This window comes from Rhinolophus sinicus, linkage group LG03 (assembly GCF_036562045.2).
Source record: "Rhinolophus sinicus isolate RSC01 linkage group LG03, ASM3656204v1, whole genome shotgun sequence".
Classification (NCBI taxonomy): Eukaryota; Metazoa; Chordata; class Mammalia; order Chiroptera; family Rhinolophidae; genus Rhinolophus; species Rhinolophus sinicus.
This window is the reverse complement of record NC_133753.1, coordinates 50,457,247-50,473,258: the sequence shown is the minus strand read 5'-3', so window position 1 is coordinate 50,473,258 and position 16,012 is coordinate 50,457,247. Positions and strand designations below refer to the sequence as shown.

Below are 16,012 nucleotides of genomic sequence, written 5' to 3'. Positions count from 1 at the left end.
ACATAAAGTCAAAACCTTATGCCCTTGATTTATATTGGGGGTCTGTATAGGATATATTTCTCTTTGTGATCATAGGAGAATATAAAAACATAATACAAGACCAATGCTGTGATTCTATTTTTATGCTTTATTATAATTCTGAAAAATCAAGTTAGTTGTCAGCAAATAATACCTACTATTATGTCATGGTAACTTATATTGGTTTAAGAGTCTCTGGGAATCTTACGAAAAATTAATTTAACTAACTACTTGCAACCTCCCTCTATCTCTAATGCTTTATTATGTTTGATTTCCAAACATTTTCAGTAAAAGCAGGATTTTTCCAGGATCCCTGGACCGCAGGTCAAGAGATATATTCTAGGGCCACATCTTCTATTAACTTTCCAGGTGACTTTGGTCAGGCTATTTAAATTCTCTGGACCTTTGAGAGTCATTTAGGGAGGGCATGGACCATTTTGGGGATTTATGAATCTTCTTCCCAGGAGAAAATACACGCATAAACACAGACACAAACTTCAGCATACAACTTCATAGAAACCCCAACATAGTCTCCAGGGTATTTCTCATCTTGACATTCTGTATTCAAGGTACCTGATCACCGAAACAAACAAGTATTATCTGTATAGCCATCACCATGATACAGGTATGCATAAAAAGGAATGAAGAACTTAATAACTACAAACTGGTTCTACCAATCATCCTTAAAGGCAGTGCCTGAGTATAGCTGGGACTGAATGGTGGGGAGCCACCCCTGTCCTGCATCCCAAGACAACGGATGCTGAGATATCACTGCCAGACACTCCTGTGGATGAGACAGGGCCAAGTTTTAAGAAGTCTGCCCAGTGACTGAAGATGTCTGCGTTGTACTGTAAAACAAAGCCCCTACTGTTAAAAGTCAAAGGGAAGCTACTTGCTTTGGTTCTCTGAGATACACCCCTTCTTCTAACCCAAAGAGTAGTTACCGTGTTTCCCCGAAAATAAGACCTATCTGGACCATCAGCTCTAATGCGTCTTTTGGAGCAAAAATATAAGACCCGTCTTATATGATAAAAGAGCAGGTTAATAATATAATATAATATAATATAATATAATATAATATAATATAATATAATATAATATAATACTGGGTCCTACATTAATTTTTGCTCCAAAAGACACATTAGAGTTGATGATCCGGCTAGGTCTTATTTTCGGGGAAACATGGTAGTGCCAAGAGCTGAGTTTTGCTTAATTTAAAAGCTAGTGTAATAGGGAGATAGGATGAAATGATATGATATCTAGGATTTGCTTCAAAATAAACCAAGGAAAGGTGAGAATAGAAGAAACAAGACTGGAATAATTATATGCCAACAAATCAGACAACCTAGAAAAAAAATGGATAAATTTCTAGAAACATACAACCTACCAAGACTGAATCATGAAGAAATGGAAAATAGGAACAGACCAATTACTGGTAAGGAGATTGAATCAGTGATCAAAACCTTCCAACAAAGAAAAATCCAGGACCAGATGGCTTCATTGGTGAATTCTACCAAACATTTAAAGAATTCATGCCAATCCTTCTCAAACTCTTCCAAAAAATAGAAGAGGAGGGAACACTTCCAAATTCATTTTACAAGGCCAGCATTACCAAAACCAGATAAGGACACTACAAGAAAATAATAGGCCAATATCCCTGATGAACATGGATGCAAAAAATCGTCAACAAAACACTAGCAAACCAAATTCAATAATACATTAAAAGGATTATACATCGTGATCAAGTGTGATTTATCCCAAGGATGCAAGGATGGTTCAACATGCACAAATCAATCAATGTGATACACCACATAACAAAATGGAGAAAGTACATTTGGCCATGAGTTTTTTAGTATATGTGCTGCCGAAGAGAGCACGGCCATGAGTTTTTAATTATTAAAGTTGGATGAATTTTCTCCCCATTTGTGTAGTTTTAATTTTTTCATTTAAAAAACAAGAGGGAGAAAGAAAGTCAAAGTGAAAGATCCATAGCTTAATAGATTTTTTGAGACCTGTGCACAAAGCTAAATTAACGCTACTCAAATTACATCTTGCTGAGGAGCCCACAGATAGCACAGTATGTGGCTCTCAGAATATGGAATTGATACAGTGTTATTTTGGGAACCACTGTACAATCCAAAAGACATGACTTTCAACCAAGACAAAAAAGCATTTTTGTGTGTGAGAATGTCTTTTTCCACATGGACAGTTCAGTGTTGGCCAAAAAGTCCAAATTAGGCAATGAGCAGTATTGTCCCCACCTGTTCCAAACAGTATTATTCCACCCTTCTGTCCAACAGGCCATCTAAGCCCAGTCTGGTTGGCATGATTCACTGTTCTTTCAGTTTTGACTTAATTGTAAAATGTTTGTTATTTTCACAAAGCTCCCATTAATAGACAGAAGTTATTTTTTCTTCTTGTTGTTAGCTTCTGCTTTTACTTTTTTTTCTCAACAAAAATAGCAATTTAAAAATCATATTGAATATCCATAATACAAAAAAATGCATTCCAATTCCTCATGGTTTGGGAAAACAGCAGTGGACGTATCAGGAGCCATGGGGGCTTCTGTCATGAACAGGGGTTCAGAGGGTCAGCCAGAGAAAACTGGTGCTGCCACTGAATCTATTCCTGTCTCAATGTATTCACCCAATTAAGGCAAGCTGAAAGAAAAGGTTGAGGGTGGGGAACTGTATCTGAGCCCCCAGGTAGTCCTCTCCCACACTGACTCTGGACTTGGCCATGTGACTTGCTTTGGCCAAAGGGACAACAGCAAGCATGATGCAAGCAGAGGTTTAAAAAATACTGTGCACTGGGGCTTGCTTTCTCTTTTGCTTTGTTTTGGAACCCTGTGGCCACTGCTGTGTAAACAAGCCAGGACTAGCTTGCTGTGACCAGAGATACATGACCAAGTCTTCTCTATTGCCCCAACTGAAAGTGTGCCAACTATTAGACATGTGAGTGAGGTCATCCTAAATCCTCCATCCCCACCCAAGCCACCAGCTGACCACAGGGATCTGATGAGCCAGTCCAGCCCAGAACTGTCCAGCCGATACACAAAATTATGAGAAATAATAAATGTTTATTAAGCCACCAAGTTTGGGATGGTTTGTTATACCAAAAGCTAACAAACAATAGGGTATGAAAAGGTGACTAAGAGAGGCTAAGATGTATTCAACCTCCTGGGAAGTATTCCCTAAGGACACTTTACATAACACTCAATAGGACTTACTATTGGTTTGATTGTACGTCAACTGTCATTAAAAATAACAAGACATAGATCTAAAATTGAACATACTCCCTAATATTCATCTCAAGACAATGTTTGCTACAACTTTTAGAAGACTACTGGGCTTTGGAAGTTTATGAATCTCCTAAAATTATATAAAGAATTGTATGTTCATATTCTTTTTCTTCTTAATTGGAAAAAGATGTTAAAACTATGGAGAATACCAAATATAGCTATGTACATACTGTTCAGAATGAATGATACTATTTTATTGTATTTGCTTTGGATTTTTTCATATATAAAGCAAATAAAACATTACTGATAACATTCAAGTTAGTCCACTGACTGCAGTCAGTCCTCTTCCTTTCCTCCTTCCCCCATCAGCAGCTTGAACTTGGTATCTTTCTAGTCCATTGATTCATATTTTGAAAAGAATATATACATAAATATATACGTATATAAATATATATCCCCCAAAATATAGTCTTGTGTTTTTCTTAAATGGTATTATATGTATCTTTCTACAACTTGCCTTTCAACCAAACATTATCTCTGTGAGATCTATCCATATTGATACCCTTATTATTAATAAGTCACATGTATTGATGCATTTCTCTACTAATGGACATTTAGATTGTTCTTGATTTTCTTTGTTTTTACTATTACAAACACTGTCAAGGAGCAGGTCAATAGTTTCCAACATGTTTTCAGAGGACCTCAGGACATCCCCAAATATTAGGAATTTCTGTTTGACGATCTGATGGGGGAAAGGCAATTGCTATCACTTTGCAGACATATTCCCGCATTAGCACATCCCCAAGTCTTGAAGGAAGCCATCTTTATTCACACTCTAAACCAGCTTAATAGATGCTACTATATTTAAATCCAAAATTTCCTATAACAAAAATTTCTGCATCTACTTGGGGACACTAAAACAACCTTATTTTGTTGTTGTTGTCAAAAATTCCTTAGAATCAGACAACTATATTGACCAAAACATGGTGATCCACGTTAAATCCTGGTGCTACACATTACTGTTACCAAACAATGTAATGCTACACTGCTGTCAACATCAAATGCTAGTCGTGCCAATTAAATTACTAAGAGACTAATGATAGGATATCCTAATTTTTCTGTTTGTTTTCTGTCCTATATATAAGGACTAAAGGGCTGAATTTCTTGAGGTTATCTCATTTTCCTTATTTTCTATATTTTTAGCTTAATTGAGATCAGAGAGCTTTCTAGCGTTACTTTTACTTTCATGCTTGCTCCAGTATGATATCATCTAGTCCCCAAATTTTGTGATATCCAAATACCCAAAACAAGGAAATTAAAGCCCAGACCATTACTACTCATAATAGACAATGTGAATTATCATATTATCCCACTTCAGTATTAGTGAGTAAAATTAACGAAAATAGATGATTTTTTAAAAATCAACCTTGCCTTCCCTCAGGAATATGTGAAATGACAAAGTGTTATACAGATACTTGGACTCAAATTTAAAAATAATTAATTGCTTTTGAAAGAACATAAACTTAGCAGACTTGGTTCACTACATACAAGGTGTATGGCCCTGAGCAATTCTTTCTCTCACTATACTTTGGTTTTCTTACCTATAAAATGGTAACCAAAGCCACCACTGGCACAAGAATGAAATGAAATCACCTCTATGAAAGGCTTTTGTTATCCTTTCTCCACTAGACTGTGAGCTTGTCATAAGCAGAGGCAGCGCTTAATTCATCTTCGATTTCCCAGTGGTTGCCACCATATTTGGTAAGAATGTCTACATATCAAGCAGGTATGCTAACCGTCTTTGCAACTTTGAGGTCCAAAGATCTCAATTTCCAACCACTCGATGATAGGACCACTCGTATTTGCCAAGTTGGAGCCAAAGGCCTGAGCACCCATTGGTGTCACATTGAGTGCCAACACCATAATCTAAGGAAAACCCCACAGTATGCACCTTTGGGCCATGACTTAAAAGTGTGGAGTGTACCCCAAGCCTGCCCATCATGCTCCAGACTCTACATTAAAGAGGGGGCTCCACGTCTGAGGAGCAACAGGAGGCTGAGCAGCACATTAGTGACCAGGGCAGTTTTAGTGGGTGCAGGAGGAACTCTCCCCAGTGCACAGCTCCAGAGCAGAGGTCTATACAGTTATGACTCAGGTTGGGTAATCAGGCTGCATGGGATTATTATACTGCTGCCAAAATATGATAAATATGCTACCAAGGAAAAGGACATATAAAATAAGTGGCAAAATATACAGCACAAGTTGTATATCTGCCCCATAATTACAACTACATAAAAACGATGTGTGTTTTGGATAGACTGAAAGGAAACCCAAAGACATGAAAAGAATACCATTAGGGTAGTATTATTATGAGTGAATTCTTCTAAATGTATTTCTTATAATCTTTTAAGGTTAAACAGGAGTGAATCAAAAATAAGTTAACAACCTTCTATCTCCAAGCAGGCTTTTTTGAATGGTCCCAGAAAGAAAGTTACTTGGTCATGTCTAGACTCTAAGGAAATAGACTCTAATCCACCATCGTGGTTTGGCGGGAAAAGTCTTATTAGATTGGATCAGAAGACCTGGATTCTGGCACCAGCTCAGCTAAAACCTGGCTCTGAGACTTTTGAAGTCATCTAACCCCTCTTGACCTCTCTGTGATGTCAAGCAAAAGGATTTAGGACAGAATTCTTAAGCTCTCTTCTGGACTTTCTATAAAAAGTGTGTGTGAGTTTTACTTTCTACAATGCAGCATATGATTATAAAGTCCTATGAATGAATTTTTAACAAACACATCAGAACACAAAGCACCCAAGAGAGTGTGGCCTCCTTCAGCTCAGTTCTCATACTTATTGCTGGAAAGAGCCACTTACTCTTTGGCCTCCACAGCCCATGTTCTATACAATATTGCACATCCTCAGGAGGGCCAATTTTTCCTCCTCTGAGACACAATGCAAGTTCTGGAAACAGCTGAGAGACACCTGATACGAATTCTAGTGAGTAAGATGGGTGATCAGGCTGGCTGGACACAAACATTTCAGGTCATACAGGAAGTGAAAACATAGATTTTCTTAAATGACCATTCAAAAGTGCTTTGAACAATGTTAACAGTATTTTTCCCATGGTGGCAACTCAGAAGGGAGAGCTGACAGATGTACAGTGTGAGTTCCATGGCTGGCCAAAGCCAATGTCACTATTTTAGGGACGACTCTTAGAGTTCTACTTCTCTCAAGTGTGGCTGTCATAAAGATATGTAAAAAAGATACTTTGCGAGAATGCCCAAAACCTTTGGTCTCTGCCAAAATAAATTTTGAAGTTGAAATTCAAAACACAATTTGTTTACCACTATTACAGAATGTGCTTATAAGACTGAGATGTTTATTTTTAATACCTTTGGCATTTAACCTTTAACCCTTTATTTACTCTGTAAATATTAAGTCCCAGCAAGGTTAAAAAAAATTTTTTAAATCACCAAGGAGAAACTCATTTTAATTACATATTAATAAAAACATAGTTTGCATCTTTGTATAAACAAAATAGTAGATGACTCAAACTTGAAAATCGTGACTGTACATAATTTCTATAATATCCCATTATGATGCTCATTATACCTTGCACTTGTATAGAGGTTTTCAAAATAGTTCTGCATTTTAAAGCTGATGAAAAGAGCTTTCATAAATTCATACCAGGAATAAGACTCAATCCTCTCTTCATCAGGAAATGCAAAGTACTACATGTTCTCTTTCACTCAGTCTCACATAAGTTCATGACATTAAGTGTAAGAGCAAAAAGTCATATTCCAAGCCATATTTACCAAAATGGTCATTATCTAGCCCCAAGAATAACCCCTGAAACAGACCTCAAATTCATGAGATTCAACTAGGGAAGGAGTAATAAAAGACGGCCATCATACAGTATTGGGCAGAGGGTGTACTTTCCCTGAAGGAGGCAGTTGAAGGGGTAAGAAAGAAAAGTTCAATTTACAACCTCACCAACTCACAATGTCTACACTGGTGTTTAGATAGCTTGGAATAGTAGTAGCAGCTGGATGTTGATTTTCCCTGTTTAATAGCTTAAAGATTCCCTGGATCCAAGCAACTCACTCCCTCTCCTCAGGGAAACCCAGTGGGAAGGTGTGGATTTACCACTACAAATAGAACGCCATTCCTGGGTATGTGGCTGAAGTTTAAACCTTGCTGCTGGCGAGTGAAAGGAAGGAAGCACTGTGGTTCACAGGCTACCACTTTGAGATTTACAATGGAATGGCTGCAAACAGATGACCTCCAGGGGGTTCGTGTGCAAACCTGACATACAGGAGGTCTCCGCGATGCTCAGAACACTTTTAAAAATTAGCAAGTCTGGCATAAAAATCTGGATTTTTTTAGCTTCTCTTGAAAAAAGAGACAATTTGGTAATATGGTCGATGTAACCATGGCCTAGAGTCAAGTAAAGTTGCCTCCGTAGATGGGGCATCTGTTCCATATTTACTCTCTAGAGGCCAGCCTCACTCCTTCAAAAACTATATCCTGGCCTCTCTAGACCTTTGAGTTTGCAACCACTGATAGAACTGAAACCCTAGGCAAAAAACGATGAAGGAGTTGGCTTTCAGCTTCCGCAACTGTCTGCTTCCTTCACTTTTCCATTCCTCTCCATCCGCTGCCCCACTGGGCTTCCCTCCTTGCCCTGGGCTGGACAAGTATATCCCACCAGGCTGGCCCACCCACACTTGCCCCTAGATACTGTCCTGGACTCTAGAGTTTTCCCTAACCCCTCTGCCTCCATCAAAACTTTTCTGTACTTTATCCCATTCCTTTCTGGTTTTGTTTTGTCGTATTGTGTTGTTTTGGCCAGGAAACTACTCGGCAATCTGATAAACTAATCAGTGGGAATGGACATGGTTACCTTCCCAGAAAACACTTCTAAAATGGACTCCAGACTTTCTAAATACATGTCATGTCTTCACCCAAAGGAATTTACCTACCTTGTATTTAGCTATCTATCAGATTTCTAAGTTTATAAGTCTATTCCTGTGTATTTTTATATGTAACATCTGCAGTTTACTCACAAGTAATACGCAAGGAAGGAAAAGGGAACATATCTTGAATATATTCTGAGGTATATATTGGCCACTTCAGATTTACTAAAATATTTCAGTATGTCTAAGTCACAGAAAACCTATGAATCATAATTTTGGGGTCCAAGATACACAGCAGAGGTATAGACATGGGTCTCAGGCCATTAGCAGTCCAAACTGGTCACAGCCACAAAAGCTGAACTTCCATTGTGGATGATGATAAAGTCAGATTCTACAAAGGAAACCTTAAATTTTTACATTTAAATTTGAAATTTTAAAGCTTGACTTTAGTTCAAATCAAAAGAGATTGTCCTACCCTCTTAACCAATGTACACTAAATTATAAAAACATCAGATTTTTCAGTTCTTCAAGTCTTCTAAAAATTTCTATTGCCTGGTAGTGTTCTTGGTTCTCCAAAGATGGAGAAAAGTGTCCCAAAGTGAGTTTTCAGAACGAAGATAGGAGATGATCTATAAATTGTACAGTGCTTTCCTAAGTCAGAAAATGGCAATGTTTCTTATGAGTCACAACTGAATGAGTCTTGGTAAGGCCTTGGGTATAGATGGAGAGCCTTCCTAATGTACTGCCAGACTTCTTAAAAGATCATGACCGGACTCACGGTACCACTTTCTCAAGTATTTAAATCCAGCGCTCTCCTTACAGCCAAGTCAACAGTCTGATGAATTATATTCTCCATGCTAACCCTCACACCCACAGAAGGCAATGCCCCTTCTCTTCCCATTCTAAGCAGCTGAGGGATGCAGCTAGGCAAACCCAGACACAGGTGAAACACAAAATGAAGCCTCCTTTGGCTTGCAAGGGTCTTAAATAAACAAAAAACATTATAACTGAGGTTCCTGCCTTTAATTAAGATGCTGATGCACTGTTCCAAGGCAACTTCACATATCTAATGAACAGACAATTCTTCAAGCCACAGAAGAAATAAATCGTTTAATTTTTGCCAAATTACTCTAGATCCAGTAGATGGACTGATGGCACATCTCCTATTTCAGAACAGCCAGCTGTTCCAACTTTTCTGTCAGGGAATCGTGGCCTCAGCAACCGTATCTGATGCACTGATGATAGTCTCCTGGCGGCCCACAACGTGGCCATCTGTGTGGTTGGCAGGGAAGCCATCAATAGGTAAGTCACACCCTGTCCTACAATATACATGGCTACACAACTCTGGAAACCACTCTCTTCCTTAGAACATGCCTCCTCTGCACACATTTGACTAACAATCTACTTCAACAGCAATGCGCATTAATTGATCACCAAGTTTTCGAAGTCGCCAAAAAAAGGTATCCTAGACTAGTTTTTAGTCTGCCCAGCAGGAAAAATACGTCAACTAAGGGAAAGTTAATTTTCTCACAGTACCACTTTCTCAAGTATTTAAATTCAGTAAGATTCTTTAAGCTCTTGACAAAAACATTGGTGTTTTTTTGTTTGTTTGTTTGCTTTTTTTAGAAATATTGAACCATGGAAAATAATTACAGCAATTCTCAAGTACTAGGACTATCACATTGCTTAAGTTCAAGTGGCCAGTTAGGCAGTGGCCCAATTAGGTAGTTCCACCCTGACACACACTCAGTGTAAGTACATGGTTCTGTATAGGGGTTCCAAAAATAATGTAGGGTAGTCTGACTTCTTAAACCCTAAAACTGAAAGAGGAATTTTATTCGCAGATCAAATGTCCTCTTAGGTAGGGGGCAAAGGTGACATAATTTTGAACTACGTAGAAAGAAAAATCTTTGGTCAAGGCTGTCCTTTTAAATATTGTTTGTTTTTAATCTTTTTTTCTTTTTATAATAAACACAGCACTGGGTCAAGAGCCGCTTTTGAGTTTTGTATGTAGGTTCCCATGGGCCTTTGCTACATGTCCCTCAGACTGGTCATGCGGGATAGATTTTTAAATTAGTGCTGTACTGGTTATTATTTTGACTTAGTTCCACTTTCACAGTCATTAAAAAACCAAACAAACCAGAAGAGGACCAGTTCATCCACCTAAGCAAGATTGAAAAGCAGCAAGTGTGGAAACTATGAAGCCTTGCAGTAGAACTTTTTCTTTTTTTCTTCTGATGGACTGCCAATCTCTTCAAAATAGAGTCCTTGCTTTTGTGCTTCGCAAAGTAAAGTAGACCAAAGCCCAAGAGATGCGGCTAAGGTTATTGGGGGTGGGGTGGCTAGGGCGGGAAGTTGGGGCAAAGGAGGAAAAGTCAGAAACGAGTCGGAGAAAAAGCCAGCCACTTCCAGGTATTCCCAAAGTGCCAAAGGAAAAGGAACAAAAAAACTCGACTTCCTCCTGTGCGAACAGTTCACGGTACACCCGATAAGGGCCAGTCACCTCGCACTGGGGAAGGGGTAGGGATGGGGGTGTTTACTCGGCCTCTTGAGCGCAAAGACCCTCGGGGCCGGCCCCCGGCACAGTCCAGGCCGGCGTAGTTCGGGGCTACACCCGATCACTTTCGTTCACAGCCGCCTGCCCACCGCCAGGTGTTTGTCCTACCTGGCGCCCCCACCGGCCTTTGTGCCGCCTGCGCCCCCGCCAGCGTGCTGATGGCCCGCGGGACAGCTGTGGACGCGGGCCGGGAGGCGGCCCCGCGGAGGGGGAGAGGGACGCAGCCCGCGCCGGTGCCCGCGGGCGGGAGGGGCGCGCGGGGACAGAGGCGGCGCAGCCGGCAGGCTCCTGCGCCAACGTACCGGCGATCCACCTCCGGGCCAGTGGGACCAGAGGAGCACAGGAGGCTGCTCCACCTTCCCAGCAAGAAGAAAGGGATCCCCTCCGAGGGCCGTGCCCCTAAACACAGATCGCCCCACACTCTGGCTTCCGACAGCTGGCAGCCATCGCAACCCCGTCACAAAAAGTTTTGCGACGCCGAAAGGGACTTGAAAGAAAGTTTTCCTTGGCTCCTCACTACCTCTCCCCCAACCCCGGGTTAAGGAAAGCAGGAAGAAATAAGGGCTCGCGACGTGCCGACTCCCGCGTCCACCTTCTCCACCCCTGGCCTTGGCAGCGCGCCCAAGGTGGGTGCCCCGCGCCGGGGCTTCCTGCCCCAGCCCAGGGTCAGGCGTCCTGGGACGCTGCGCAGCCAACTCACCATGGTGACTCGCGCCGCGATCGCGCCTCTGCCGGGTCCGGCTGCCGGGAAGCTGAGCTGGAACGCAGTCTCCTGGGCGAACTTCAAAAGTTGGTTCCCTTCGCCAAAAACAGGCTCTCGACACCCAAGCACTCACAGGAGCCAATGGGAACCCTGGGGGCACTCCATCCAGGCGGGATCGGCTGCGCTAGGTAAGGGTGAGACCGAGGCGACTTAGCAGGCGGGGCGCATGCTGCGGAGGGCAGGGGTCCACTCGGACCAGGTGCTCGCCGCCCGCCTGAGTCCGATGCTCTCCGCGGGTCAGCCTAGCTCCCCTGCCTCGCTCCTCTTTCTTCAGCTACTTACTCCGTACTCCTCTGGCTGAGCCTCCGCTCGGGCTGGGCAATCTGTCCATAAATGGAGAAGTCAGCTCAGGCCTGACCAATCAGGGTTTGTTTTCACAGCGTCACTCCTCAGGGAAACCGTAGGAGCCAACAAGCTTGGAGCTGCTGGAGTTTCCAAAGACCTCTGGATGCTGTAGTCCTCCTCCACGCCAGCCTCCGAAGAGCGCTGCTGACCCAGCTCGCTCCGGGTTGCCAAGACCTGAACTGTCAGGAAGAAAAACCTCTGTGAAAGAGAGGTAAACCTCTCAGTTTTTGGTTTTGTTTTTCCTTTTAACGCGAAAGTTAGAGTAGGTGTAGCTTCCAAGCTGAAGTGGTATGATTTTCCCATAACTTTTTTTTTTTTAGAAGAAGGAAATATTTTATCAGCATAAAAGATCAGAGTCGTGGCAGCAGCCCAAAGGAAATCCTTTTTCTTTCCAACGTCTGGATTGTGAGGAAAGTCAAAAATACCATTTCCCTCACCCCTCCTTTTACCTGAATTTCCTTAGAAAACAAAGAGAGACTTTTTTTGGGGGAGTGGGGGGGTACTTTTGATGGTGAAGTTGCACGTGCAGTGAGCAGAGGGACAGGGGAGAGATAAGTGGGAAGAAAGCACCATCCAGCCCCAGTCAATGCATCTGTTGGGAACAACTGGCAGAACAATAGACCTGTAAAAGTACATTATTCCAGAGTGTGGTTTCAAGAAATCAAGTGGGCAGTGAGGAGAAGATTGGGGTGGAGGAAAAGCAGAATCCTGAAGTAAAGGTAGTGAGTCTGATTTTATTGTTTTAAGGGTTGGGGAAGTAAACTTGGTGGGTCACAACAGGATTGTGCTCCTGAGATCTGTGGTAGGTAAGATTTGAAAACTTCAGGGCATAGAAAAACTATGAAGCATAATGATTTGCTGTGACTTACTCTATGAACTTCCATGGCAGCCATGGAAGGATCCTTTAGGATCCTGAATGCAGGATCCTAAAGTTAGAATGGATGTTAAAAATCATCTTGTCTAGAATGGGTAAACAAAATGTAGTATATTCATACAATGGAATGTTATTCAACCATTGAAAAGGAAGTACCGACACATACTGTAACATGGATGAATCTTGAAAACATTATGTGAAAGGAGCCAGGCACAAAAGACTAGATATATATGATTCCATTTATATGAAAGTAGAGAATGGGGGAAATTTATAGAGACAGAAAGTGAATTAGTGATTGCCGGGCTGGGAGGAGGGGAGGATGGGAGAAAGTGCTATTAGGTATGTGTTTTCTTATTGGGTCAATGAAAATATTCTTAAATTAGATAATAGGGATGGTGGGACAACGTTGTAAATATACTAAAAACCACCGAATTGTACATTTTAAAGGGGTAAATCTTGTGGTATGGGAATTATATCTGTATTTTCAAAAATTGAAAGAAAATCATGTTGACTAAATTCTTGTAATAATCACTCACATAGTTAGGCAATAGCTATAACGAAAAGCTTACTGTATAGATTAGCACAGCAACTGTGAGTAGCACGGTCTCTGCCCTCACCAAACTTAAGATTTTAGAATAAAGGAGAGAGTAGATAAATTTTAAAACAATAAATAGTTAAAGGAAAAGTACAAATATAATGAGAAGTGACGGTAGCTGTGCCATCTTTGGAGCTATAGTTTACGTTAGAGAATTCATCTGTCAGCAGTCTGTAGTACAGACTGGAAAGGAAACTGCAAGACATCTGTTAAGCACTCACTATGTGCTAGGCATTGTTGGGTACATACAAATGTGATTCACCAAATTTTCAGGTAAATCTGATTCCATGTCTCGGGCATGTCAGCTTCAGAATACAATCAGATATTTTAGGAACTAATGACCAGAGTTTACCAGTAACACAAGAAACACTACTTAGGTTGAAAATAACATGCCTAAGCCACCATCTAGTCTATGGTCAACCCTGATTACTAGTTGGATTGACATAGACTTCAAGGGATACAGACCAAGATGTAGTTATTTACCCCAAGGTTAACCCTTGGGGGTACAATGAGACATTGAAAATCACTTAATAATCCATCAACAACCTATCAATCTTCGATTTATCTAAAACTACCTTGACACCATTTGTCAGTTGTATTAACAGTTGAGATTTTAAAAAAATGCTTACTTTTATTTACCCTAAAATCCTCTTTTCAGTTTCAGGAGGTGTTACCAACTCTAGTAGGTGTTTGTTTTTAATGATTTTGTAATATGATTCCTTTCCAGATTGAAATATAAATATGTATATATTAATGTTTATGTCTAAGGCGTACTTGGATTATGAGATTTAGTGACACATAATCCTGATTTTGAAGTCTGGCTTTTCTACTTAACTAGCTGTGAGATCTTAATTTCTCTGAACTTCAGTTCCCTTGTCCTATAAAGTAGATTGCTGTGAATACAAAATGAAATATGTATAAAGATGGTCAACAAATGTTGGTTCCTTCTCCCCTTCACTTATGCTCTGCGTCCCTAGGTTAGGGATTCAGACCTGGGTCCCTGGATGAGATCAGACAGACCGTGGCCCTCTGAATTGCATGCCAAGTGGTCCTGTTGTTTGTGTGTTCCCTTTTCTTCAGGGAGAGTTAATAGCGTTCATCAAATTCTCAAAGATGCTGTAAATGCCAAAACATTAGGACCCCCATAGCTCTTGATCATATTTGTTATGCTTCCCTGGGTCTTTGTGTGTGTCACTGTTTTTATTGAGGCATAGGGATTAGAACTGAGTCTGACATTATAAGGGCAGAAGTTCCGCTTGGATTCTCAAAGTAGAATCCAAGAAGAAAATAGGACATAGTGTGCGATCATGTGACAGAGCCTAAAACTTCATGGAAAATCTCTTTAAATCTGCCCAGTTCCATCTTAGGGCAGTACATTGTCAGTTTTGGACTGGGTGACCATATGTCCTGATTTACCTGGGAGAGTCCTGGCTTTTGCCTTTATCTCAGTGAAATTATTAATTTCACCCCTCTTGCATTCCGAAAAAGGCCTAGTTTGAATGATATATTATGGCCACCCTAGATTTTTTTTGTCAAATTGCACCTCCTTCCAAAATCCTCACTTTTTAAAGTGAGAATTTTTTTCAATTTTATTGATTTACACTTGTTTTTTTCAGAGGACTCAGTAATATATTACCAGATATTTATTCTTATTCGAAGTCATAGTAGCAATGAAGTGAAATCAGCTTTTAAAATTGTAAAACTCATTCTAGACACATGATGGAGCTAGTCAGATGAGACTTTATACATATGTTGGCATGATTAACTGCATTTTATCTGGAGCTGAATCAAAAGGAACAAAGGAAAATATCAAGACAGATACAAAGCACAATTTCCCATATCAATCTATCAGTAAAAAAAAAATCACTGCTTATATATTTTGGGAAACAATCAGTACGAAGACCATATGCAGCAATGAAACTAGGTCCCATGTTAGTACCATAAAAGAGCATCAGAATACATCCACAACAATAAAATTAAAGAAAAATTTGTTAATGGGAAAATTAGGCCAGAAATCTTTAACAAGACGCCAATGAAAAAGAGATTTGTATCACATCAATGTGAAATGTCCTACAGTTTCTACTATAATAGGCATCATTTATTAGGTACAGGAGGTATCAGCTACTGAGCTAAGTGCTTAATGTACACTATCTTATTTGATTTTCTATACAACTCTATTAACTTGACTTGCAGTTAAGAAACTAAGAGAGTTTGAACTAACTTGCCCAAGCCAGCATGCCTCAAATCTGTATTTTTCCCTGACTCTGCAACCCAAACTCTTACCCTCTAAGCAGTGAGACTATATACGCACAGTACAAATGTCCATCGGAAGAAATTTCCCTAATGTAGGCCCAGTATGAATAGGAACACATTTATTAAAACTCTGGGAACCTGTCCAAACCAGGACTCCTGGAAAAATTCTTGCTTTTTTATGGGGCATAAGAATTGCATTTGTATAGAGAGTTTAACTCAACTTTACGTAGCTTTGTTCTTCACCTGATAGGCTAATATTGATTTGTGAAAAGGATATTGCAGAGAATTTCAATGGATAGATAATGTAATGTGCTGATTAATATAAATGTTTTTGCTATACTGTGACAATTAGTGAAATATAAGAATTATTTTGCCAAACTAAAGGAACAAAAAATACTCAGCTTAGAGTATGTTTATCAATATTTATTATTATATTTTCTCTGATTGAAGC

The 16,012-nt window shown here is 40.2% G+C and overlaps 1 protein-coding gene across 1 annotated transcript in view; it reads right to left on the bottom strand.

The window, feature by feature from the left end:
* Positions 1–11,825, bottom strand: part of MYO1E (myosin IE) — a 190,614-nt gene extending 178,789 nt beyond the window's left edge. The window contains exon 1 of the mRNA XM_019732308.2: positions 11,432–11,825. Within this exon, the coding sequence (XP_019587867.1) occupies positions 11,432–11,434 (3 nt within the window). The 5' untranslated portion in view covers positions 11,435–11,825. The remainder of the gene's footprint in view (positions 1–11,431) is intronic.
* Between the last annotated feature and the right edge of the window lie 4,187 nt (positions 11,826–16,012).